Source organism: Montipora capricornis, chromosome 9 (assembly GCF_036669925.1).
Source record: "Montipora capricornis isolate CH-2021 chromosome 9, ASM3666992v2, whole genome shotgun sequence".
Classification (NCBI taxonomy): domain Eukaryota; kingdom Metazoa; phylum Cnidaria; class Anthozoa; order Scleractinia; family Acroporidae; genus Montipora; species Montipora capricornis.
Genome location: NC_090891.1, coordinates 4,797,636 through 4,825,135, shown reverse-complemented (window position 1 = coordinate 4,825,135; position 27,500 = coordinate 4,797,636). Strand labels below are relative to the sequence as shown.

At 39.6% G+C, this 27,500-nt stretch overlaps 2 protein-coding genes across 7 annotated transcripts in view; one reads left to right on the top strand and one right to left on the bottom strand.

Annotated features, from left to right (window-relative positions):
- Positions 1-11,732, top strand: part of LOC138015434 (uncharacterized) — an 11,736-nt gene extending 4 nt beyond the window's left edge. The window contains exons 1-9 of one of the 5 annotated variants that reach the window (XM_068862495.1): positions 1-261; positions 933-1,174; positions 2,138-2,329; positions 4,838-4,956; positions 5,059-5,154; positions 7,065-7,130; positions 7,693-7,747; positions 8,790-8,896; positions 9,396-11,732. The exon at positions 1-261 is cut by the window's left edge and continues 4 nt beyond it. In XM_068862495.1, coding sequence (XP_068718596.1) covers positions 1,048-1,174; positions 2,138-2,329; positions 4,838-4,956; positions 5,059-5,154; positions 7,065-7,130; positions 7,693-7,747; positions 8,790-8,896; positions 9,396-10,961 — 2,328 coding nt within the window. In that variant the 5' untranslated portion in view covers positions 1-261; positions 933-1,047 and the 3' untranslated portion in view covers positions 10,962-11,732. Of the gene's footprint in view, positions 262-436; positions 734-932; positions 1,175-2,137; positions 2,330-4,837; positions 4,957-5,058; positions 5,155-7,064; positions 7,131-7,692; positions 7,748-8,789; positions 8,897-9,395 lie in introns of those variants that run through there. The other 4 variants (XM_068862494.1, XM_068862493.1, XM_068862496.1 and 1 more) reach the window with 4 other exon arrangements.
- LOC138015433 (uncharacterized) overlaps positions 10,850-27,500 on the bottom strand; it is a 68,158-nt gene continuing 51,507 nt past the window's right edge. The window contains exons 11-17 of one of the 2 annotated variants that reach the window (XM_068862489.1): positions 26,055-26,110; positions 24,482-24,551; positions 22,205-22,606; positions 18,894-18,977; positions 18,617-18,715; positions 18,172-18,334; positions 10,850-17,070 (exon numbers count right to left, since the gene is read on the bottom strand). In XM_068862489.1, the coding sequence (XP_068718590.1) occupies positions 13,022-17,070; positions 18,172-18,334; positions 18,617-18,715; positions 18,894-18,977; positions 22,205-22,606; positions 24,482-24,551; positions 26,055-26,110 (4,923 nt within the window). In that variant the 3' untranslated portion in view covers positions 10,850-13,021. Of the gene's footprint in view, positions 17,071-18,171; positions 18,335-18,616; positions 18,716-18,893; positions 18,978-22,204; positions 22,607-24,481; positions 26,307-27,500 lie in introns of both variants that reach the window. The other variant, XM_068862490.1, reaches the window with a different exon arrangement.

Genomic DNA, 27,500 nt, shown 5'->3' with positions numbered 1-27,500 from the left:
TACTTTATCTTAGCGATGTCGACAAAATTGAGCCATGATGGAGGTCACAATACTTAGATTTCTATCTACAGACTAGCTTGTCTCGCTTGAAAATTAATTAAAATTACGCTGAAGAGCACAGTGACTGAAATAGCATGCCATTTCTGCGATTAATAAAGGACTGCGGGTGATCCGATGAACTTTCTCAATGCGTTTACATCAGTCGCAACCTCAAACACGATTCTATCAAAATAAATTCTTATTTGGTGCTAAGGTGAGAGGGTAAGTTCTCCTCATTTTCAGACTTTCAGAATTCTCACACCGAGCTTTTTCCGTTTGTCCTTCTAGTAGGAGAATATTATCACACAGTGCTTGCGGTATACGCCACTGTACGCAATAATGGCGAGGTTGTGTCTTCTGGCTTGGACTAATTCAGACCACTTCATTTCTCAAAGACTGTATCTAGCGCAATGATATTGTTGGATTAATATTGAAACAAGGCAAATGGATTTTCTCTCGTCATTCGAAGAGTATAATTTAAGAGCCACTTTCTGTCCGAGAATAATGTTATTTAAGCCCCGCAGTTTCCTTCCATCCAAGGAAAAACTTACTTTTTTAATTACTCCAGCAGAGGAAGATGGAGTGAGAGAGTAAGGTCGCTTTTCTTGCGACTGGCATTCATTTTTGAGACGGTTTTCGCTCATAAATATTGCACGAAACATCGAATTTATCTTCGGCGAGGGAATTTATATTGGTATGATTTCTATGTGATTTGACTCCAATATTTTTCATCATCCTCTCTTGCAGTGGCGAAAAAATAATTTGCACGTGTTAGGAATAATGGCCAAAGAATGCACCTGACCTTCGAAAGAACCATTATATTAAGGAAATGATTATAATAAATTCATAATGACTCTTCAAGTATTGTTTATACAAATTCAGTTTTTTCGCAGAGCCTATTGGTTGAATTTGTCAGGTCACCGCACGGCCACACTGTACAAGGCTCATCTCTTCACCATAAAGAGTTTATGGCTAATTCGTCGAGATCTCAAGATATTTTGACAGTAAATGACTAGAGGATCGACTACTGAATTCACGCAGAGAGACAACTCGACTTCACCACTTCATAAAACGCTTTGCCACACAGAAACGATGACAAACAGTTCATCTTGGAGCTATACCGACAATGACTTCGGTGAGTTATTCAACGACTTTCGCCATCTCGATTTTGTTACATTCACGGTATTTTGAACAGATTTATCACATGGGCACACTGTGAGTCTTACTAATCAATTCAAAATTCCCAAATACACCATGCATTCGAAAGGTTTTAGTTATGATTGTAATTTCCCGCGATGTATGCTTTCGGCAGTTAAATTAAGCATAAAATTACGCATTCCACTAAGGTGTGCCATGAGGTTATAGTTCATTCTGTCAATTACTTTTTCATTTGTATTTTTTTTCCGCTTTCTCTAGTTCCGTGTTGTTGGTAAAAGTGAACACAAATTATTGTGAAAAACACACATTTTGGTACTCAACTCAAGATTATACTGAGTTTTCCTGTTGGATTTCCCACTACACATGTGTTTGCCTCATATTCTATGAAGAATCCCATGGTGGTCTCTCATGCCCTAATGTTTAGTGTCTTCATTTTAAAAAAAAAGCTATCAGTTGTGATAGCCAACAGTACAAGAATGGACACTGACTCTTATTCGTTTAGCGATCATTTTTATGTTTGGTTTTAAGTAAACTGGAACGCTGGTTAATGGTTGTACGCCTCTGTATTTTATTCATAAATATCTATTTCAGACAGTGGACATTACATGTCTTAACTGTGCGAAACTTGCTCTGGCAAAATATAGGGATCATTATCAATATCTAGCCAAAGTCCGATCCTTTATGCGAAAAACAAAAAGTGGCTTAATTCAAGTAATTTTGGATGCAACCCATACTCAAGTCCTGTCTGTGAGCGGTATTTCAATGCTCACATAACATATATCAACATATATTTGTTGATATCGTTATTTCCAACAAATTTTGAATTTGCCAATTTCGGTAAATACAGAAAAAAAAGAAAGAACCTTGATCTGAAGATAACATCTTATACAAAGCGGCTTGCTGCGAAGAAAGATCAAAGTCTCGCTTGTTTTTTTTTTAGGCCCTCGTACTTGGCTTGAACGGTACAAAGTCGCCAAAGGAAACTTACAATCACCGATCAACATCGACAAGGCACAAGTTGTGGTTGGAGACAACGTGGGGCCAATACAGTTCCAATACGTGAACATCCAAAACAGTACTATAACAAATGACGGGCGACATCTGCAAGTCACCGTGATCAAAAATGAATCAGGTACGGCGAGATATGCCGTTTCTCTTAATTTTGTATATTTCCGTTGCAAAGAAATGACGTGCGAGCATTGGGTTTTTAACTGTGAGAGTCCCTTTGTTCCGTATTAAAGTTTATGTAGGAAGGAAAGCGGTGTGGCTTGTAAAGCAATCTCGAGCTCTGTCGGAAACGTAATATTCGAATTTTTGTACGGAATTTGTCGAGTCAAACCTGTCTTCTCTCGAGACAAGATATTATTTGCATTTTAAGTGAATTGGTCAATGTTTGCTTCGGCTTTATGCTGAAAGTAATACTAATGATCAAAACTGATCTTAAGAAAACCATATTTATCTATCAATATGTGCTCAATTTTTTTTCAAGTCAATTAATTTAGTTCCTCCAACAATGAGATCAAGACACTTGCGTAGAACAGAAGTAAACGGAAGGAAGCCCCAAATGACGTTTTTTTGTTGTTGTTGTTGCAAGAGAGAAGTTTTTGTTTTGTGTACTCTTATATTAGAAACTTATGTTCCGATATTCTTTGTAAAGCCGAAAGCTGCGTTTAACTGGGCATTGGGAAAAGTATGCTGAAGTTACACGCTCATTCTATTGCTGGGCTAATATAGGGGATTATATGCCAGCGAACTGAGTGTAATACTCCATTAATTTTTCGAGTCCAAGATTGTCATTTTTCTTAAAGTAAAGATAAAAGTAATTATGCTTGTTATTTCACATCCTTTGAAGCTGTTCGTTTCAAATTTCACTGATTATTTCAAAATTTTGTCCAGCGATTTTCATCCATAATTAATAACTTGAGAAAAGTAATCACGGATATTTTGACCAAATATTCATGGCATATCGATAAAACGGCTTCAGTCTTTCATACTGTAGTGAAAAAATGGCTTGGGAAGAATGAAAAGTTGACCAGCTTAAGTTTGATATCTGATTGTCAAGTGACACAAGAATTACAAAATTAATCGAAAAAAATGATAAGAGAGCGTCCATGATCGAGAGCTCTCCTCTTTTGATACGGTTAAATGAAAAAAGAAATAATGCCATACCCCAGTTCTATAGGAAGCTCCTTCCAAACAGCAAGTTCTATTACAAATCAAAAGAAGATTTTTTTCTACGCAGTGCACTTCTTTTTTGGATTTCTAGTGTGTTTTCAGCTGAATATCTAAGTAGTTACATGAGCAGGGATCGAGTTCCGTCGACATGACTGAAGACTGATTTTTCTCTCCGAAAATACAAGCCCGAGAGCCTCACTAACAGTTGTTCATATATATATGAACTAAGGTACAATAACAATTCTACCAAGGCATTTTAAGCCGGTGACACGAAAGGCTAGTGAATATTGATCATTCTTTAATTAAAATTCAATTTTTATGATCTACAAAATGCATTTGTTAATAATTTTTGACGTCGCTGGACATCACCCAGGCAGTTTTCGAGAAGCAGAACTTTCTGTTGATCAGTTCTTACTTCTAGAGCACCTGCTAAGGTTGTGACGTTTCGCTCTAAAAGGCGACTTGGCGCGTGCAATATAAACTATTAAAAACCGAAGAATATATATTGACTTAGCTAAGCCTTTACTTTAAATAAATTTTCGATCTCTGTAAACTTTGATATATTTCCTTCATTTGACTTATGTCATGTATTTCTTAACTGTTTCAAACTATAGTTTTCTTTGGTTTTGTATTCTGAGTCCTAGTTTGTCTTTCATTGACCAGAAATAAATCGACCAAAATTAAGCGAAAATTCAGCAAATACAACTTCTAACAGTTTATTACTCTATAATCTATGAAGAGAGAATCAGTTAAGAACGTTGATCTGTCACTTTGCGGCGTTGCCCCAGCACAGTCACAAATGGATTTATTTTTAGATACACTTTGCGCACGAAACAAACGAAGGGCCGCCAATTTTAACCAATCAGAAGAAACCATGTGACGCGTGACTGCTTCTGCCGTGTTTTTTCATAGACATGACAACTCATTTTCGCGGGAACGGGTATTCTAAAAGTAGACTAATTTTTGACTGTGCTGGGGAGCCCATCCATGCCGTAACAACACTCTTATCTAATTCAATATTGAATTTATACTGTATCGAGAGTATCCCAGGGGTTTTGGGGAAGAAGGGAACATGGCTAATTTGAACTGGGGCCGAAAAGGGGAAGAAAGACAAAATATCTTAGGGAACAATGGAACATAAACTATTTTAGGATCTTTTTAGGGATCAAAAAGCTGAGAACAAGTTTGGATGTAATTTCGGGAACAAGGAGGCAAGGGAACAAGCACCCCCCCCCCCCCCCCTCACCCCCTTCCTTCCTTCCTTCCTTCCTCCAGGAAGCCATTGGTACTGTATCCTCTATACCATTTATTCTCTTTACTCCATTCTTTATGTTACTCTATACTTTATACACTTATTTTATGTCGCGTTTGGTGACCCTCAAAGGAGGTGTTTTATAACAACGCCATTGGCAGTTGTTTCAAGTAAAATCCAGGGACAAATGAAAAGGTTATCTTTTGTTTGCAGCTGTAAATGGTGGTCCTCTATCAGGCAAATACGAGCTGGCAATAATCCGTTTCCATTGGGGGAATGAGAGTGGTACAGGCTCTGAGCATGCTATTAATGGCCAGAAATATCCCTTTGAGGTAATGGTCTCACTTCAACACGAGTTTCGTCTTAAGGCTCGCAGCTGCTCTGTTTTGGTGCTTTTCCCCTAACAATTAGTGTTCACCTTTACAAATATACAGGTCCAGCTTATTCACTGGAACAAGGATCGGTACAAAAACATTGGAGAGGCAATGGTCGGTGAAAACGGACTTTGTATTATAGGACTCCTTTACCAGGTAATGGATTCCTTTATACCCGATTAAGTAACCTACAATACCATCTTTACTGGGCATTAACAAGAATTATCTCAAAGGTCGTTTGATCTCCGTCATCGTTTCAATTTATATTTTCTTTGTATACCACGAAAAAGTATCAGCTGAAATAATCCACGGTGGTCCACCAACATGGCTAATGAAATCAACAGAAGGAGGGAGATGATGAATACCCACCTGGCGTTGCCACAAATATGCTGATGGACAAAACCAATCCTACGCAAATCAGACTATTTTTAAATCAATTACAACGCTTTCTTTCGAAAAAAGTCTTCTCTGGTCTCGTAAGCTTATTTGAACCTTTTATTTTTTCAAACCCCATAATACCAGACCTAAAGAGCTCCCAGGTTGGGACGTCCTTGCCAAAATTACAAGGATTATTTTCGAATGTAGAAAGGATTCCAATTACGGTCTTACCTGAGAACTTTTACTTTCGTCTTCATTTCTTTCTCTATTATTTTCCCTACTCTTTTTGTCTTTCATCTCCCCATCTCTGGGGTGGGAAGACAAAAGAACCTAATCTCGTACCCAAATCTCACTCTGTCACTGGAAATGTGAGATCTGGTAAAGTTCGACAGTACACCTTTTTTTATTGGCTACTAAAAAAAGGTTGCGGCAATGCAATCTACGCTCCGACTGGCTTATTTCGCGGGGCACTTAGTAAAGGTTTGGTTTTCGCAAGCTCGTGTGCTGTTTTGAATAAATGCCAGCTGTGCGGAGGAAAGTTGTGTTTTTTTCTGACGCCAGAAAAGCTTTACATTTGAGGAAAATTATTTTAAAAATTTGCGACATTTGTGTAAATGGTACCGACGGAAGCCCCACGTACCCTGCCACTCGAATAAAGTTCTGCGTAGCTGGCTACGCGGTACGCATCAACTAATAAATTCAAGTTGAAGTATGTAATTTATTCAAAACAGTATTTCTCGTTCTTAATGCGTGACTCGCTAATTAAGTAGTGATCAATTGTGAATTTTACTGTTAGATTAACTACATTTTTCACGAGATCGTGTCAAGAAAATAGCGCTCGTTGCAGTGATTAGGTCTAAGCACTCTTAAACATTTTCGCTCTCAATTTACAGTTTGGTTAACTACACTTTTCACGAGATTGTGTGAAGAAAATAGCACTCGTTTACTGATTAATCGTAAGCGTTCGTTTCAGTGATTAGGCCAAAACCCTCTTCAACATTTTAGCTTTCAATTTACGGCTTGGCTAACCACACTTTGCGCGAGATGGTGTGAAGAAAATAGCACTCGTTTACTGATTAAGCCTAAGCGCTCCTTTCAGTGATTCTGCAGTTGCTCCGACAATTAAACAATCTCGACCGTTCAAAAACAGTCGCCTGTAGCGCTTCTTTCTGTTTGGGCTTAAGTTTAAGGTTTCCTTGTCCTCTACCCAAAAGAATCTCTTCAAGAATACTCTCGAAATCCATGTTTATTCCGCAAAATCACCCAAAATCACAACAGAGAGTACGAACATGCGCAGTGATAGAAAAGCCCGTATTTCGGGCCTCGCTGGCACTGAGCATGCTCGAAATCGAACTTTACCAGACCTCCCTTCCGTATGACCGTGGGAGATCTGGGTACGAGATTAAAAAAACCCTAGGAACAAGGTTTCATGCATGATCTACTACGTCATGCCCTTTTTTTCAGATACACCACAGTGAAAGAGCAATTTAGGCTCTTTGTTGGGTATTGATAAATAATCAAATCTCACTCCAACTTCCTGTTGAGTCACCATCTTAGATTTGTGCATTAGTATATTTAATGTACTTAGGGGTACGAAAGGCGTGTAAGTGGAGCAAGTCAAATTTCTCACTTCCTTACACCTGATGGTGGGTAGCGTGATTGACAGGGTTCATTTTCACTTTCTAAAGGTCTCTGATGAGGATAACGAGGGCTTAAAGCCTATCATCGAGTTGATCTCTCGTGATGAAAACAAGGTAACTAGATGACACAATACCAATGATTTGTTTTTCTTTTTACAACTTGTTTCAAGTTCTTTATCAAAGTTGGCTTGATTCCTCATTTTAATGATGTTAAATTTCTAGTAATGTCTGAGCTCCCTCGTCAACAATCACCCTAGAACGCACAACACCCTGAGCGTGGTCATTGTCAGTAATCGGTTTCTACCGTTGTCCGGAACTCGGACATATAGCCCGGATGGTAACTAATCATAGGAAATGGCATTTTGTGGAGGAAAAACTCAAAGAACGATAGCTTGCCATCGACGTCTTAGATGGAAGAACCTTTTGAGCGGGGAGAGCCAACAAGTCAACCATTAGCAAAGTCAGAAATAACCAATGGCCATTACAAGATAGGTATTTGTCAAATACCGTGTGGGATAGTCCGGTCGGAGCTGGTTTATTCCTCCTTTCCATGAAGCTCACTAGTTGATGGTCAAATGTTCGCTTTCCAGATTTTGTAACTTGATTTTACGAACCAGATGTTTCAAATTATTCCTGAAAATCCTTCGTATTAGTCATATACTGATATTCATTTTAGGGTTGCTTCTCGTTAGAAGTCAAATCTACCATCAATCCAAATGAGTTCATCAGAGGTATGTTTGCCTTTCGCTCTTTCTTTTTTACTTATCATGTATTAAATGCATAGTGGAGTAACATACACCTTTTCCGTCGTTTCCAAACTTGTCGCTTCAATGATTCTAAGCTAATCTTGTATCTGGAGATGAGGAGAGAAATTCTAATCTTGAGACGAGTCACAGTCTTACTAGAAACCAGACAAGACTGGTAATTCACTTTTAAGGGTACTGTGCCTTAGAGAAGTGACATCGTTCGATTGTATAGTCCGGCCTAGAAAAGACCGTATTTAGTTGATGAAGTTGAGACAACTTCTACGAAAGTTACCGGTATCCTTACATGTTAAAGGAAATAAAAAAAAGTCATAGTAAGTGCAAAATGCAGAAAAAAAGTGGTTAACTCTCTGTGACACTGAATATTCTCACATAAGTTTATGTGCATGGCTCATCAATATTTGAGGTTGATTTTAAGAGCTGAAACATTGACAAAAATTTGAATGGAAAGTGAGCTAGAAATATTGGTGGGTGGCGAGAAAGCACATGCATTTTACATTTTATTTTTGCGATTGAAGTACGGGGCTTGAAAACTACTGATTTTACATGCTGACATCTTTAAATTAAGCGACTTTCTCAGTCTGGTGCGGCGACGGAATAATTTAAAACAGTGTGGTCGATATCACTACATTAACACTCGTAAAAGGAAAAGAGACTCTATCTTCATGATCGTATGCTATTGGAAGAAGTTCTAAGCTTTTCTAAAGCTGTCTATCTGGCCCTATTAACTCATCTTTCCAATGCTTGTTCGAAAGATCCACTTGGTGGCTCGACGCTTCACTCGCTCAACTTTGATTTTGAGTGAGTAGATATTTCTTTACGACCACATGTTCGAGTGATGTATGGTAGAGGCTATATGCCTAGACAGAAGGGCTCTTAGCGCATGTAGCTCTTTTGAAGGAAGAGTCAGTCATGTGTTTTTTGCTTGGTTTGTTTTATCGTTTCCTGGTGTTCTCGTAATTGTTGTCATAAAAATGGGTTTTATTTGATTGTTTCTTGATTTAAACAGACATGACATCATACTGGAGCTACCAAGGATCCCTTACTACTCCTCCCTTGACGGAGAATGTAACATGGGTAATATCAGAGAGTATAATGAGCCTGTCCGCAAAACAGGTCAGTGCGTGATACAGAAGACTTCATTTTCTTTGTAATCAACTCATAATCAGTGTTGATTTATGCATGTTTGTTACTGGTTGATACCGAGCATGCAGTGATCTCATCTGATAAAAGACACCGAACAATAAAAAGTAGCTGGTGAACTAATTTAAACATAAACATCCTCAATACCATTATCATTTTTCTCCCTTTCAAAAACTCCCCATGTCATCTTCGTGATTGAATGTGTGGACTACCTCAAACGGTTTATATTTTCCTTTCTAATCTTTCTCCACTGCACTTTTGCTCTGTAGAATTTGACATCTCGTACGTATTTTTATTATAGGTTGCATTCATTTTTTAAGCCTTCTCTTACGACGTTGATTCCTTTTTCACGTTACGTGCAACTGCCCTGCAAATGGATTAAATTAAATTAATCGTCAACGTCATCTTTACCTTCATCATTATGCGCAGAGGATCACATTGGATCTTTAACTGCATTCCCTTTTTTTGACAGATAAAAGCGTTTCGCACCATAAAGAATACCAGTGGAGTATTGATGGGAGATCATTATAGGCCTCTTTGCCCACAAAACGAAAGACTGGTTCGATTGTGTACCTGCGTCGTTAAAAGCCCCAGCGCGGATAACCAAAGCAGTGCCCTTACCAACCACACCATGGATGATGTAGTATACAGTGACAGGAATTCTGTTCACCAATACAATGGCTTTCATGACGCAACCGAGGATACCACAAACGAAGAGGGTTTCCGTTCGCATGAAGAGGATTTGGAAAACGATGAAGAAGATACTGACACAAAGGACGATGAAGAAAAATCTTTGCAAAGCCAGGATACAAATTCCGATAACAAGGAAGAAGCGTGTGGTTTTGCAAAAATGGCTTTTAACGTTCAGGATTCAGACGTGTACAATTTCAATGAGGAATGCAATGATGACAGAGAGACTTTGGATGAGCAGGTTTCAACTTTCCAAAGAAATTCTGCAATATATGTTGATGAAGGGGAGGCTTTGCACGACCAGGAAACAGCTTGCCTTCGAAACTACGAGGATTATGGAGAAACGGCTTTGAGGCAAGAGGCTACAAACTTGTATGACACTGAAAGGGAAGATTTTACTGCGAAAGTAGATGACGATAAATCTTTAAAAGAACAGGACGACAACGGGGAGGAATGCATGAATCCAGAAACCACCGACACAAAGTACTCTGAAGAAAATGAAGAATTTAACGATACAGATGCGAATTTGCTTAATGAGGAGACAGGAATCCAAAGCCGCTCTGAAGAATGCGATGATGTAGAAAAGGTTTTCCACGACCAAAATGCAGACAGGCTAGAACAAGAAGAAGAATGCGAAACCTGCGAAGATAATTTGCACTATCAGGCTGAAAATTGCCCTTCAAACGACGTGAAGTGTAATGAAGAAGGAAAAGATCTGCAAGAAGTACTGCAAGAGGACAGAAACGTCAGTGGCAACACAGAGGAATGCAGTGAGGCAGGCATCTCTTTTGGCCAAGAGACAACCTCCCATATGAAATATGAGGTATGCAGTTATGTAGAAGGCCTGGAAGGCACTAGTCACGGCAATCCTGATGGATGTGATGCCCCAGAAAAGGTCTCGCAAGACCTGGGTACCTCATCTGATGGCATTGACAAGGAATGTCATAACACAGAGAGTAACTTGCAAAATGAAGATACCAGTTGTCAAGGCAATGGTAGTGAATGTGATGATAAAGAAAACGATCCCACTGCTGAGAATACAACTGAAGAATCTATTGAGAGGGGAATGGATGTTCTCGACGAGGACATACGTTTCTACGGTGACCAGCTAAATTGCAACCACACAACGGAGGCTGTGAACGACCAGGATGAAAATTGGCAAGACGACCACGATGAAGCAGACACGATTTTGCTAAATCAAGATAAAAGCTGTGACGAATGTGATGATGCCAATAACAATAATAATGATAATTTAGAAAAGCCTGCGTGTGATGACACTTTGAATTTGGCAGGTGTCGAAATATTAATTGATAATTCAGAGACAGAGGACAATGAAACTGTTAATTAAGAAACTATTTCAGCCGAAAAACACACTAATTGCAAGGTGTACCCAGCGTAAGTAACTATTAGAAAATGCATGTTCTTTAGGTAACACCAACACGTTCTGAGCGAACGTGTAAGTTAAAATGTGCGCTGATCTTGCATGATCTGAGTTACACAGCCATTTGCGCTTCCTTTCTTCCTTATCTTTGCCAGATGTTCTAGTCAGTTAAGAACATTGGTAAGTGTAAATAAAAAGTAAAAGCAATTTCAAACCTAGCAGTATGACGAGATAATTACCCCTCTGATCTAGTTTAATGGTCTAACTCGTTTGAATTTCCTATAGTTCCGTGGTGGAGAATCCGAACTAGTAGTGATCGCAGAGTCGATGGCTCGACTCTGAGTAAGGACACTCGGTTTTTCCTAGTATCCCCGGATCACCATTGATTAATACAGCTCTTTATTCTTAGTAAAAGCAGTAATATCCTGTCGTTTAGTTTTTTAAAACAGAGTATAATTTCGAATCCGATTATTTGTTGGCATGAAAAAAGAAATCCAAAGGTACGTTCAGTCACCGCTACTGTTCAACTTAAGGAAAAGTTTTTGGGCCTGATTTCTCGAATCGAGATGTCGGTAACCTGGCTAGAATAGATTTCACGCTGCTACACGTCATCTCGGAACTTGGGCAAAATTTTTTCATCCAATTGGATGGTGCGATGCCAACAGCCAGCAGGGCTCATCATATTACACGTTGCCTCTCCTCAATGAGTAGATCGCAATAAACCAGGACTTCAACTCGGAATAATTTCGATACTTTAGTCAACTTTGTATTATAGCATGGCATGCACAGAATTGGACTATTGACTTCCAGGGTGGCACGCGTGACTGTAGAAAAAGGTTATGATTTGCAGCCGCACCTAAAACCAAATCACGGGATATTGATATTTCGAGCATTTTTCTTGGCTTGATATCCGGTTAATAAGTTTTACTAACTACCCCCTTAATCGTTTAAAAGAAAAACAATGTTATCCGTTGATTGAACTTTTTCATCGTATTTTCTAGGTTCTAATTTCCATGTGGTTAAATGAAAGGTCGCTCACCCATTAGAAACAAAAATGTTCGATTTTGATGCAATTTTGATGGTTTTGAGGTGTGTCAAGGGAACACCTTTTAACGAACAGAAAGGGTGTTGATCTAGCTTAAGATGTGCTTTTCATTATGCTGTGTTTTTGAATATATCTGACCGCGACACAAGGCCAGCCATTGGTCTCGTGAAACAACACTGTGCGCTCAAAGATGTTTACTTCACTACACTCCTCCCTTTGGGTTATAACTGGGACAGTTGCTAGTACAAATGTTGTAATTAGCATTGCAAAAGAATATTAAGTGCTCCCCTTAAGAGATTCTGCATCTGGGTTATCTGGCATGATTGCAGTTTTCACAGTGTTTGCCATCACTATCTATAATGTTCCACAATCTCAATAACCATGCATGGGAATCACGTTTTGCTCCGAACATTCGCTGAGTATTGTGCTGACGTTTGCGCAAGACACCACCAGCTTCTCCAGAAGATCTACAGAGGCTTTTAAGGTTTCAATTACACGAGCCAATCCCTGTTTGAAACTCGCTGAGAAATTATTAAATCACAAGCCAGAAACCTGGCCAGTTCTTCATTTCACCTTGGAGTTCCACTTTCATTTCGCCGTTGATCAAGTGTGCTTCTAGTCTTGTTTCAACTCGCTCACTTTTAACAAACATTGTTCACAAACGTCAGTAAATTCTTTATTACCCAGATGGCTGCCCACAATACCATACCGTAAAACAAACATTGTATTGTTGACTTACCAAAGGAATGAGGTGTACCAAAACAGAACCTGAGACGTTTTGTTTCAAAACTGAGATAAAAATACGAGACATCGCTAGGTGACACGTGACGTTTTATCAGAAAGTCTGCCATGATCATTTGAATTTCCTTGTTAGTGACAAAACGATGCTGAAGATCGCCTGCCTTTCAAGTCTTTTGCAGAACGTGGTATTGAGAAGCTAGATTGTTTATGGTGTTCGATGGATGTACAATTATGAGCACTATCAAGAATTTGTCTCACAAAAGTCGAATTCATCGTCGTCAATGCTAGGGAATGATTTAGGCGGTGAAGTAGGAGGCAATGGCGGCGGGGAACTCTCGGAGAGGCGAGGTGAGGTTGGGGAAGCTGATTCAATTTGAGAAACATCCTCATGGTTCACAAATGCAAAATCAAAGTTCGTCCTAAAAGGCAAAGAATCAGTATGAACCCGACAATTTGAGGCTTTAGATATCTCTTGAGGGACGCGATTGGTGTCATCATTCAGTAGATTTCTACACAGGAATCCATGTAAATCCCCAGGACACGTTGAACTCTCCCTTAAGGGAGAGTTGCCTTTTGAATGTAATTTTTCATGAAAACTCTCATTGCAGCTGCTATCAACAGCAACACTTGAGGACAATCCATTCACAGGGTAGCTTGTCACGGAAGGTGACACCCAACCGACCCTTAGTGATTCCAAAGACTCGATATAACCTCTTTGGGAATAGCGGTCGGCCTTATGATCATTGCCCAGTAGGGAATGCGTTGCATCTAAACTTTGAATCGACGAGTGAGCGTCTAAATATGGCACTGGAACGTAAGGCGATCTGTGGGTAAACGATAAACTTCTTCCTAATCTTCCTATATCGTAGCGAGTCTTTGCTTGAGATTCCTCCGCTAAAGTCCATGGAGGCTGCAGCAGTTGAGATGAAGTTTGCCATTGTTCTTTGTTTTCGCGAGGCAACTCTTGGTGAAATCCTAATAAACTTATAGATGTTTTCTGCTCCCAAGTATTCTCTTTAGTAGGCTTTGGTGGTATTTTTACTAGCTGGCTGTGTAAAGACTCCGTGTCGAATACGCTATTAAAATTCACTTTAAAGCTGCTTTCTTGCTCTTTCGTTTTTAACGAAACGCTTTTAGTTTTAGAGCTACTCCTTCTCACAGGCGTGTTGGCTGTTTTAACATTGTCACTCGAAATAGAACATTCTGTCTTTGTTCTGTCTTCATTTTTTATTGTGCACATAAACCATGGCTTTGGAGGAACGGGTGGTTTCTGTTTCAAAAGGGACTGTTCTGGCAAAGCATATTTATTGCATGGAATGTTTCCAAAAGTGTGACTTGAGGTGACGTTTTCATTGTTGTTAGAGTCAAATTGGCACAAATCTGTAGAATTAAAGTCTTTACTGTGTGAACAATCATCCACGGTGGCTTCATCATGTTGGTCTGTTCTGTTGCTCGAATTCCCTGAGCTTTCAAAGGAATCGTGTATAACAACATTGGTCTCGATACCTTGTTTTAGACTAGCCTGTTCAACATTCGCTTCGTTCATATTCAAACCATCACGTCTGTGTGGGATGTGGGTCTGTTTGTTTTTTAAGGCTGTCTCTTTAGAGGGGTATGAACCATCCTTTGATATATTTTCAGCCTGAATTTTCTTTTCCACAGTAACATTTAAGTTGGAACTTTGTTTTGACATCAAGCCATCGTTATGAACGAGTATATGATCGTCAATGAAAGAAAGAAACCCTATCTCATCAAAATCGTCCAATGGGTGTTCTATTTTATTGTCGCTGAGCTTTAGAGGCGGTGGGGGAGAGACAATTTTGATCTCTGAAAAGGACCGAATGTTGTCGGCCACGGAGGGGGGAGCTGGAATGATCCAGCACTTTAACTCTTCATCAAATTCGTTCTCGATAGATGCTTGACAATTGGGAGGTGGGGAAACGATTCGAATATCATTCTCGCGTAGTTCAGGAGTTGGAGTTGGTGGTGTTGGTATGATCCAATCTGTAGGAGAGTAGCTTTTATCTAGATCCTTCCATGAAGCCTCAATTTCACAGCTGGGATCGCTCAAGGATTGAAACTGTTCCAAAATTATCCTTTCTTTTTCCAAAGAATGTTCTGTCAAAACAACAGTTAAAGGACTAGATCCACCACACATGCGATTTGATTGGGACAGCTCGCCAGGTGGCCGCTCATTTCCTTCAGTTTCTGTTATCTGTAAAGTTTCTTTATAGCTAAAGCCATTGTTAAGCGGATAAGACGCAACCGTGACAGCGTTTTCCTTTGACATTGATGTTGCTGTTTTACCCTCTTTTGATATCCTGTTCAAACTTAATCGAGTATCCAATGACAAGCCATGTAAATAGCTAGAAGAATAGAAACACTGGGGCACACCATTCTTATCATCCTTCACTTCTTCTTCTTTCCGATCATCTCCTATCATCTTCTCTCTAAGACAATGACAATCATCATCGTCACTTATCATTTCGTCTTCTTGTGTAAATTCAGCGTTTACTTCATGAGTAAATCGAAGACTTTCCGAAGAAGTCGTAGATAATTCCCCTAAGTCTTTGGCAGGGAAAACCCCATCCTGGACAAGAACAAAGTCACAAGGCTCCTCCCAGTTGACAAGATTTAGTTCATTGTTAAAGCAATTATCCTTCGCATTTAACAGTAACACCTCTTGATCAGTTTCGGACTCACCTACATCCTCAGCAAGTACGAAAACGTCTTTATCGGTATCAGAATGAGACAAGCGTCTACTTGGCTGCAAGAACTCGGGAAAGGTTGACCACAAAGGTTCGTCCTCGTCTGACACGTGTGACCCTTCATTTGTGTCGACACTGCTGTCAACAGACTCCAAAGAAAACATGTCACCGTCAACACTGTCATTTGAATTCTCAGAGTCGTCAAGTGAAGGAAGAGCATCAACCAAGCTTGAGTAACCCAGCTGAAGCTCCTCGTCGGGGGGTTTGCTTTTTGCGTGAGAATCAAGATCATCAAGGTGTCCATACAACTCTGGAGTAGATGAATCGGATGAATGTTGGTCCGGATCGTGATCCAGTTCTGAAATACTTAGCGGCCGTAACTCATCAGATTGATCACTACCTAGGGGAGAATCTCTATCAGCTAGGTCTTCACACAACTCTGGAATATATGATATGCTTTGTAGGTCGTCACAAACGTCTGAAACTGTTACAGCATCTACATTATCCGGGATTATATTCATAATGCTTTGGTTGAAGTTTTTCTTGTTAATCCTATCACTGGAGCCAAACACTGGGCTTTGCATGTCAGAACGATCTGTATCGATGGCTGGATCTTTTTCATCAAGATGAAGATCATGTCGCTCATCTGAACGTGCCTGCTTGGTATCATCACATACACTTGCATCTTCTGGAAAATCCCCTTTACTGTCAAAATATGTGGAGCTATGCCTAACATTAGAAAGCCGGGACGCATCACTGTAAACATCGTATTCAGTGATTTCATCTTCTTTGGCATGTTGTGATTGCCTGGACTCGTTGATGGATGACTTGTGATTAAGACTTTCAGGCACAAAAGCGATATCTTCTTGACCATCGACATCATCATTCTGTAGATCCTCGGGTTCTTCCGAATGCCCTGACGATTTTATATCACTATCGCTTTCATCACATAACTTTATATTGGATGTTTCCTCGTCTCTGATAGCCTCCTCGTGTACATTTTTGTTAATGACTACAACAACCATTTCTTCACATTGCCAGATCTCCTCTGAAGGCACTAGCGCTGCATACAAATCTCGTCGCTTATCAAGAACATTGTCTATTCCGATTTCGTCTTCTTGAGAGCTTTCCACTGACGCATCTCGATTCACTGGCTTTTTAACTGAAATTAAGTCATCCCTCTTGCTTAGGGTTTCCTTTCCCTTCGTATCAGCAGTTGGCATTTCACTACTAACACCGTCCCCATCGAGGTCTGTCGACGAGGCTTCTTCACTGACATCGGTATTACCTTGTGTCGTCACAAGCATTCGTGAATCGAACTGCTGCTCGCGAACTTCACGCGTTTCTCCATCAATATCGTTGTATAGCACATCTTCCGCAGTTTCTTCTTTGGATTCCTCGGAAATTACAGTTTCTTCAAATCTTGGAGGGGCCCTTGACAAATCAATAAAGACATCCTTGTGTCGATTTTTAGGATTCGGGGTTTCAAGTTGAGCTTTCTTCTTAGAGGTTGAACTTTTAAAAAGAGATGGGTATGACCAAACGTCAGGGATGACTTGATGCATAGAGTAAAAGTCTGGTGCTGTGAAAACAAAGCCAAAAAACAGTGGTGTGATTCGTTTGAAGAGGCCACAGAGTGTTGATCTATCCTATCACTTTTCAAACGGAAGCCCTCTTGTTCTTATCTTTGCGATAAAAATTGCCAATTTACGATAATGTTGACCCAATATATCAAGTAAACAGAATCTACTTTATTATTAATTGACGACAATTTTCTTAAATGAAATAAATGTATACTTGAAGTGCGGGTTATAGACGAAACGAAGAAGTGATTCTCGCATTTATTTAGACAATTTAAGCAATTTTCTCTTATAGAAACCTAATAAAATCAGGGTGGTTTCAACGGGATTTGAACCCGAACTTTCCTTCACGGGAACATATGAGCCCAACAAATTGACCTGGTCCCCACTGAGTGGCTTGGTAGAGCATTGCACCGGCGGGGCAGAGGTCTTGGCTTCGAAGCCCGTTGAAGCAACCTGAATGTTTCAGGTGTCAACGAGAGACAATTGCTTAAATTGTCCAGATGAGCGTAAGGATCGGATCAATTTTCTATTTCGTCCATAAACCGCAGTAAGCTGCACTACAAATATATCACGACAGTTATGTCATTCACATGCATCCATATTCCGTTGAAGCACCTGAATTTTTCAGGTGTTTACAAGAAACAAATTATCCAGATATATGCAAGGATCACCTCTCAAATTTTCTTCTGACTACTATTTTATGCTGTGGAAAAAAGGATCACGTACACTCGTTCGTTTTTTTTCAAGAACGTCTACTTTGGGGCTGATGTGGAAGGTCATTTTTCTTCTTTAGGTGGAAAACGTTCTTGGCATGTTCTTAAAGTTGTGTGGTATACTAAATTCGACTACAAACTGTATCATGCAATAAGAAAACCAAATTGTTAACGTTAAAAAAGGTTCCTAAGAATATGAGTTAATTGTCCTGTACGACTACATATTTTTATCTTCCTTTGCACCCCCCTGCTAGATCCGCCCCTGAGCTTGGGTATGTTCTTACTATGTTCTTGACATTTTGGTTAATCTCAGCCTGAATGTTCTTACAAAAAGGGTTCTTACTAAAAAAGAGTGTAGTTATGAGAAGAAATCTTTTTTTCACAAACCGTCGCCTTTTCGGGGATCTCGTCGGAAGGAAAAGGACCACTTCTCTTCATTTTCAACGGGCAGTGGTGATTCGCTTGTGTTGTCCACATGGGCTTTGTAATAGCCAGTGATTAGTGCGATCATATCAACACAGTCCATAAGGGTACAAATTAACTGAATGGTCTGGAAATAGAGCGAAAGAATGCGTCAGTGGTGATAATTCAACAGTTTAGCCGCAACCAATTAACTTTGAGCAGTTTTGAGGTAAAAACGGCAAAACGTTCCTCATTCAATAAAAACTGACTGCGATGGCCTTGTTTCCGCATAATAACTGTCAACAGCTCGTCGAAGCGAATTACTGAGAAGTGATTAATTGCCATGACGTCTCGCTTTGGTACTAATTTCTATTGAGACTGGTCATTTCAGTGATACATAAGGATCAAAAAATTTATTACTACAGAATACCTTTCCTTCTTGTAGGCGGACACGCAACAGTTTCTTGTGATCTTCGTGGCGAGAAATCGTAAATCCTGTTATATCACGGAACTCTGCAAGTTGACAAAGCTGCAAACAACAACAATGGCAAAGAGCTAAATAATTCCAATATCAATCTGCAGGCCCTTAACCGGGTTCCAGGCTTAAAAATTAAGAAAACAATTCAAACAAGACGTGAATTTTCAAATGATATAGGATTACTGCGTGAAAAGTACCAAGACAACGAAGGATTTTTTCAGTTGCTTACCACGTTAACCTTTCCTCTTACAACTTGACTCACTCCAAATTTAAGATTCACAAGCACGGTAGCATTGGTGTGTTCGTTCCTGGTCTGCTTTGCAACGCAAAAGGAAGAGAATAAGATTAAATACAAGAAAATAACCCCTGCCATAAATATAAAATACTGTACATGTTAGCTTCAAGTTTTCCCTATGGAGTTTAGCAACAGCATATAAACAAAGAGTCAACAAATAAATTGACAAAAAGACAACTATAAATGGTTTTTAATCACGTGGTGAGGCGGCGGGCATGTTGGTACACAAAACAATAGCAAATTTAGGTGACTGAACACAGTTTTTGATACCTACGTTACGTATTTCCGACAAAGCTATTCCGCATTCAATCGCAATTTTTAACTTTAGTTACTACGCATGGGCTGAATTTAACTGGGTTCTTTCGATAACAAAAAAAAATCTGCACTATAATAGAGTCAAGTTCCCAAAAGACTTTTTTTCTCTTTTGTTCTGTGCACCAACATGGCTGCTGTGACGTCAGGTGAAAACCATTCGTAAAAAAAAAAAAGAAGAAGTCTGTTATCTGCCAGAAATATATCAGGAATTCTTAATAATCACCGTCGAATTTAGACAGGATTCTCTCACACCAACAAGCTGTCCTTTCTGTTTGTTTTCATTTTCTTTGCAACGTGTTAAAGACAAGAGAATAAGGACGTTAAGATCTACGACGCCAACGCCGACGAAAACGTCACCTCAAAACATAACTTTGTAATATCGTAAATCTTTCCCAATTATTTCATATGGTTCACGTCGTACAATATGGACGAAATACACTTATCCTAGAAATAAATTGGTACCAGAAGTTTCAGGGTAAAAATAGAAAATGAAAGGTTAACATTTGTGCGCTCGCGTTGTCGTCAAAACCTCAAATTTGGTGATTTAACGTCGTTGTTGCGCGGAGTACAGCAAACATATGTGTTAAAATGCGTGCCGCACGTGCAGCACGATTCTTTTCCCTCTTTTTAACCGATGATATTCTTGTTTTGTGGCGTTCTCGTTTACGATCGCGTCGTAGATCTTAAAGTCCCTAATATGAGGTAAGCGAGCGAATCCATGTGCCCTATGATAATAGACCAATTGGGCTAACTCAATGTTGTACCCAATTCAAATCCTCTGGGAATAAGACGTTTTGTTCCAAGAATTTCCATATCATTTAAATGTGAATGCTTCATCGTCATGCAAATTCAACACATAAAGAATCTTAACCCCGAGAGATTTGAATTGGGTACAACATTGAGTTGGCCGAATAGGTCTATTGTGTGAAATCTGTCTTTAGATCTCGCCCGTGCTGCCAAGGTTATTTTTATCCGTTATTATCATGCCCGCGCGATCCACTTTCACACCTACTGACCAATAAAATGTCGTCTTTGAAATAACCACGCAGTATGACACGGACCTAGGGGTAGATTTCAAATACTTTTTATCCGACCAAATATGGGGGACACTATCGTAGTCGGCATGGATACAAAACTGCCTACAAACTTGATAAGTTGCAGACAAACGAAATGTAGAACAAGCAAACTCGATAAAATGAACGCAAAGTTAATAATGGCACCCGAACTTAATGAGAGGTGTGCAAACTTTAAAACTTGCATACAGATCATTAATGACGAACACCGATACACGGACATAAAAAAGACATACAAATTGTACAATAGTCAGAGCTTACAAACTCAAAGGAAAGCTCACAAACACAATAAATTTCTCAAAAACGTAATAAAATGACTAATAAAACTGAAACAAATATAATAAAATTGTTTGTCACTTAACAATATAACCAAGTTACAAACTTGTAAAAGTGTATTTCTTGCAGATTTTAGGGTTGACGCCATTTTAAAAAGCTTTTAACTTTTTATTTAAGTATCAACCATTTTATTAGTGAACAAGGAGCTTACTGTGTTTGACAGCATTCCACCAAGTTTTTAAGTTCTGCCTTTTGCAAAATTTGAATGTATGTTACTAAGTTTGCACATGTTTCATGCCTTACCCGTATATACTATGTCAAAGCCGGCCACGAAAGGATGCGCTCTTACCTCATACTATCTTGGTTAACAACCATAATCATTCATCGTTTGGAGGGTTTTTTTCTTTCAAGTGAAGCTATGCTCCTCGCAGTTATGAACGCAATTTTTGCAATTGCGCAGAGATGCCTGAGAAATTCAGGACTGCAACGGAGTTTGAGCCCGTGACCCCGCGACAGCGGTGCGACGCTCCAACCAACTGAGCTATGAAGCCGCTGACGTTGGGAGCTCGTCATTTGTGGGTTCTAATGTTCCCGTGATGAATGAATCAACGATTAAATGATATGTGAGATGAATCATAGATTGAACTGCGGATATGAAATCAAGTGAAGCTATGATTCTCGCAGTTATGAACGCACTTTTTTAGCACTTGCGCTCTGAAGCCTGAGAAATTCAGGCCTTCAAACCCAAGCTTCACTTGATTTCATATCCGCAGTTCAATATATGATTCATTTCGTGTGTCCTTACTTTCGACTCGGAGTTCCCGGGCTCCAACACATTTGACAATTATTAGCCGAAGGCGAGGTGAATTCGGTGAATAAAAACCGAGACGAAGTTGAGGCTTTCATTCACCAATATTCTGAGGTGAATAATTGTTTTAGTATAATTACATAGGTTATTCCTTTAAATAATTAATTTCTTCGTCTGTCACCTCATCAAAACTGCTTGCAGCCATTTTGAAATAAACGCTTTGGTGATCGTCGCGTAAGAAACAATAACAAATAATTATCTATGTAATTATACTAAACGTGTTACGATGTATTATCAGTTTTGTGGAATATCAGTAGACTATGTTGCTGGATAGCTAAGCAGCGTGACTCCCTGGAGTGTACATCACGGTTGTTACCGGACGGTCACCGATTCAGAACTTTGGTGGACAAAGAGGAATTGATGTTGCCTACACTATCGGATGACATCGAGGCTATGTCCAATATGGCGTCCAAACGCTAGCTGCGGGAAGACCTTAGACAGCAATGACTAGAACCAAGGTTGCTGACCAGCGGTTTTCGTTAAAACAATGGTTTGCTGGGGGTGCTCAGTCTCGCGGGCTCAGAAAACCTGGTTTTGGTCATTGTTATTTTAGGTTTTTCCAAATCTTATGGCAACACGATGGATACCTGAGGCCGAGGGACACGTGGGACTGACACGAATAGGATGCGTTCTCTTAAGTCGAACGCAAAAAGAACAAAGATTAAAAATAAAGAAAACTCGAGAAAGATTTTAAAATGTAACATCACACAAACCTTTTTTAAACTTGGTCCTTCGTTGTCATTATCAATCAACACGACATCAAAGTAACGGCCACCATAAGAAAATATCTCCAAAGCAACAAGATTCAAGTAATGCAGTTTGCACTGCAAGGAGCTCATACGCTTTTCACCTGGAGAGGCAAGGTTCTCGTTGTCCTTTATCTGCTGATCTAATGCTTTTCGCAGTTCCTTTTCTCTCATGATGTGCAGAAGTTCCGACGGAGCAAACTTTTCGAGTCCTCCAAACTTTCTTTTTACCTGCCTCACAGAAGGTTTTACTTGACGACCGGTGGATGCTTCTAGAGTCTTTTGTTGAATTTGAAGAGCGGCAAGTTTGATTGCCAAGTCATATTTTAGGTCCATGCCATAGAAACCCTCTACAACTCTGTTGGTGACCTAATTGCCAAAAACATAATTGTGTCATCTTTAAACTTAAAAGTTATGGTGTTATCGGAACGCTATACCGAGGAATTCCAAGACCCAGTAACATACAAGAGATTAAGGCATTCAGATTCAGATTCAGATCCACAAGCGTAGGAAATAACGAAAAAATGGTTGTGTTAAACATGTTAGTCGTTGTAAAGTGGTGTTCTAGACACAGGACTATAGACCTCGGGGGTCCGAGGTCCAGTACCGGTAAATGCATAATACAGTTCTTTGTTCCCTAACTATGTTATAATGGCGAGATTTAATGGATAAGTGCAGGAATACAGACATGCACTGATTAGATGGTAAGAAGTGCATGTGACATTTAAGAAGATGTGGTGACATGCATTATGCGTAACACAGAGCTGGAAGGATGTAAGTGTTTCCAAACCTTTTTTGGGAGATGATAGCTGGGTTAAACTAGGTAGAGTGCATATTCAGCCTATATAGGTATGAAGATCATCAATGGTTATGTAACCTATATAAAAACGGATTTGACCTGAGACCGGATTTGACTTACAACATGTACTCTGAAAAATTTCTATTTTGTGCCGCATTTTTGTTCTCTTAGTTTTGTCATCAACTTTTTTCTCGTTCCTTCTTAGTGATAAATGCGTCTCTGTTTAATTCTTTGATACGTTCGCGAGATTACTTAGATGAGTGGGTTTTCTTCTGTACTTTTCTCAAATGCCTGTTTTTGAGATTTGCATGTTCTTCTTCTTTTTTTGTCTCAAAACTCTTTCTTTTGCTTTCTGCTTTCACTCCTGATCCGTTCCTTTTCACTTAGTTACCTGCGCACATTGCTTTCGTTCTCCAGGTACGAGAGCTTTGTTTGATCGCTGGGGCCTTCGGGAACGACAGATCTACGATAACCCTCGTTTTCATATGGAATGTTCTTGTTTAAGGCCGACTAATAACGAAGAATGTCTACATCTACTTATTTCATTCAAACGCGACAAAAACGTAGGCAACTTTTTAGTTAAAAGCGCGCTCAAAACTAGCGAGCAACCCGGCACTTTCAAATGTGCGCGCTCACGATGCAAAAATTGTCTTTTCATTCTTAACACTAGCGATATGTTAAGATCACCGATCGTTTCACATGTACCTCCGCAAATGTCATTTATTGCATAACCTGTACGTTATGCAATAAGTTATACATTGGCGAGACAGGTAGACGACCAGGCGACCGATTCCGCGAACACCTTCGCGATGTTGAGAAGAATGACAAGGATGCATCTAAGCTAGTCGCTCGTCATTTTAATCTCCCTGACCATTCCAAAAAAACACATGGCTATCTGCGGCCTTTCCCTACATCTAGGTACGACGGAAAGCCGCAAGAATCTGGAACAAAAATTCATCTTCCATATCGACACCCTTAATCCTCACGGTATTAACGAACGCTTTTCATTTAACTAATAAATTCCTATTTTTCACGTTGCCATGTTACCACCAATAGCGTAACTCCTACTCTACTATAAAAACTACACGTAACCCCCAATTCCTCGATTCGCTCTAACGAAGGGCTAACGCTCGAAAAGTCAGCTTTTAGAATCTTTGTACGGTGGCCAATTTACATTATCAACTCCGTTGATAAAACCAAATTTCTGTTTACTACTTCCCCACCGACGCAGCATCACAGTTTCTTTAGAAACTACCCCCTTCATACATCTAAGAGACTCTGACTGTCAATGTGGGTATTGACCACAAAAACGCGTTCCTACGCTTCGATTATCCACAAATTAAAAGCAAAAGATACGAGAATCATGGAAAGGGGTGAAACCAAAAACGCTACGGTTTTTAACGTCTTTAGTATATTTTAATATCTCTTGACTTCTTTTGACTTACCTGAGAGTACAAGTATTCAAATGCATTGGGGTCCTGTGATAGAAGTTCAAAATGATCCTTGGGCATAAAGCTATTGACAGCCAGAATAAGGAGATAAAAAAGCAGCAACCATTGTTATCATTCATGCAAAATAATGTCCACATTCAGTAGTCTGAGACCCCACGCGTGCTTCCGGTTACTCAACGCAAAAACGGTCACTTTATCTATTTTTGATTGCATAACCACATTAATCTTCCTGTAGAACAAAAATTATCGGACGATTGGCATCAGGCAAACTTTTGGGGGCTATTAAGCCTTTTCATCCTTAGAGGGGCACTTGCAGATTTAACTCAGTCTAACGCCAGACGATTTACTCTTCCATCGGAACCCCTTTGGGGCGAAGAGGTTGTAAAACGGAGTGTATGCTTGACAAAACCACGTTCCAAGCAATTCTCATTATGGCCAATCTGTTCATTTCAAGGATTTTCATGGTCAAAACAACGTCGAGAAGGCAAGAGCAAAGAAAAAAATGATTTACTTACGCGAAGCAGCTCACCATTAGTTATGGCCCCAGTGGTTTGAAGGGTGGATTGGGCTGATTTATCCAATATATACATCACTCAACTGGCTTTGATGGCACTTTTCCGTTGGATAATAATCTTTATTAAATTCTCAACCTCGGATAATGCAATTCTCGTGCTCTGATTGGTTCACTCAATCTCGGTTATCAGCTCATATACCTTAGTTTGACCTTATATGGTAAATGATTGCGCTTAGCGTTGCTAAACTAAAAACGTTTACGCCAGAAAGCGAAATTTCTTTCGGTATAAAGCAAAAGAAAAACGTTTTTGTGGAAATTTTGGATCACTTTCGAAGCTTAGAGATACGCGGAAAGGTAAGAAATGTTTTTGTGATGAGCCTGCGTCTGTCTGACCACGAGGTATTACACAACATCGCATCGTCATCAACTTTTTTCGATTTCGCTAGGATTTTCTCTCTTTTTTCGCTCGTATTTCGTACTTCCAAACTTTTGGAGTTTAAGGAATTTAATAAAACAATTATTCCATTCGCGCTTGTTGGATATGAGACTGGTTATAGCCAACGAGGCGTAGCGCCTCGTTGGCTATTTACCATCTCATATCCAACGCGCGCTTATGGAATAATTGTTAAATATATTGGATAGTGCTGGCCACCCTCAGAACAACCGAGGCCTGGAGGTAGAAAGAACTTTGAAAACTTGGGTCTCAATTGGACTTCGTTAAAAAAAAAAACAGCCCTTAAACTTTTTAATTTGAAACAAGCAGCGTGTCAATTATTACTTTTTTGCTTATTTTATAGCTCCGCTCATATTTTAACGAATAATTTAAATCAGTGATTACCATTTTCTGATGACTTACAAAGATCAGTCTCGGAGAGTGTTATCCACAAGCCCAAATAACGCTCTTCTCTATCAGATATTTTTTCACATTATGCTCGTCCTCGGTGCAGTGAGCCTAAGTTCATTAGCGTACATCCTTCGGTACAAGGTACAGTCTCAAGATCGGCTCGACGCAAGAAGTTTCACTTCCAATCATAAAAAGAGTTTGATACTTACGCTATGTTTAACTTGCACAAGCAATTGACGGAGCTGCAGTTTCGATTGGTGTAAATCTGTGAGTGTGCAAATAGTAAGGTCTAAAACAGTCATCAACGATTCCCGCAGTAGAGAATTACTTCAAATTGGGTAGGCCTCAAAATCCATTTCAATTTCGTGGTGCTTCCATAATGACAACAAGATCGTTAAATCAGACATAGTTTTCTGCTACAAGGAAAGGTTACGTTTATACAAACGTTAGCCGTGTAGCACCTCTATCCCATATGAACCATGTAAGTGTTAGCCCTACTGATGGAAAATGGGCCCAGTTTACTAACACTTTGAAAGAACTGAAACTGGCGGTCTCAAAAATCCAGCAAAAATATTTTAATAACTTGTGGCCATTTTTTTTTAATCCAAAGTCGTATTCAAGATTGGTTCTTTCTAAACAACAACCTCTTCAGGACAGAATACTGTCGCGAGCCTTAAATATGTTAATGTTTGGAAAGAACACCGATCGTTTGCCTTGTAAATACTTCAAGAATCACTAATGTTTATCTTCAATCGTTTTTTAACAATACTTGCTGGTTGTAGACCGAGTCTTTCAATCTCTCAACAGTGATTTGTGTCTGACAAGTCGTTTCCTGAAAAAAATTCGTCCGTGCTTGCACAATATTCGTCAATTGACAATTTTTTTCCCAAATGAAATCGTCCTTCGACTCTTAATCAAACCAAAGGATTATCCTTGTGGTGGGATAATTTGGTCACTTTACGACACTTTGTGAAAAAACGGACTTAAGACAAAGGCGGACGAAAGCTTTCTCTTACTTTTCAAATAGCTGCCCCAACGCTAGATTGCACGGCATGTAACGTGTGACACTCCGTGACAGATGACAAGATTTTCTCAACAATAATGTTGAAACCCGAAAATGAAGATTTCCGATTACCGATACATCTCTGGTTGTGACGTTATGTTCCCATGTGCTACGCTCTCAGCCGTTCTCTGCTCAACGTCATGAGTACCCCAGACTTACTTGCGGGCATTTGGTGAGAAAACGTCATCATTACCCATTTACTCCAGGCGTGCCGATAGTTCTGACAAATCGAGATTTTTTACTGGTATACCAGATATGTAATACATGTCTTTGTACAATGATGCCTCCTTGGCTGCGGGGGCAATAATTAAATGCAAATAATGATAATAAGCGGACACCAGGCCAGCGAGGACAGTATACAAAGCAAGGTATGCGACGATTATCTATATCTATTAATTTTAACTTAAGAGTTGATATAAAAAAATTCGATTAAAAAAGCACGGGCCCTCTTATTTGTCTGATAACATTGACATGCCGCTCACTACCCCCTCTCCCCTCGCTTATAACCTGGTTATAGGCCCATCTACTTAGAAACAAGAAAACATCCGGTTTTAAGCCCCCTCCCCCTTCTCCCCAGATATTATCCCGCTTC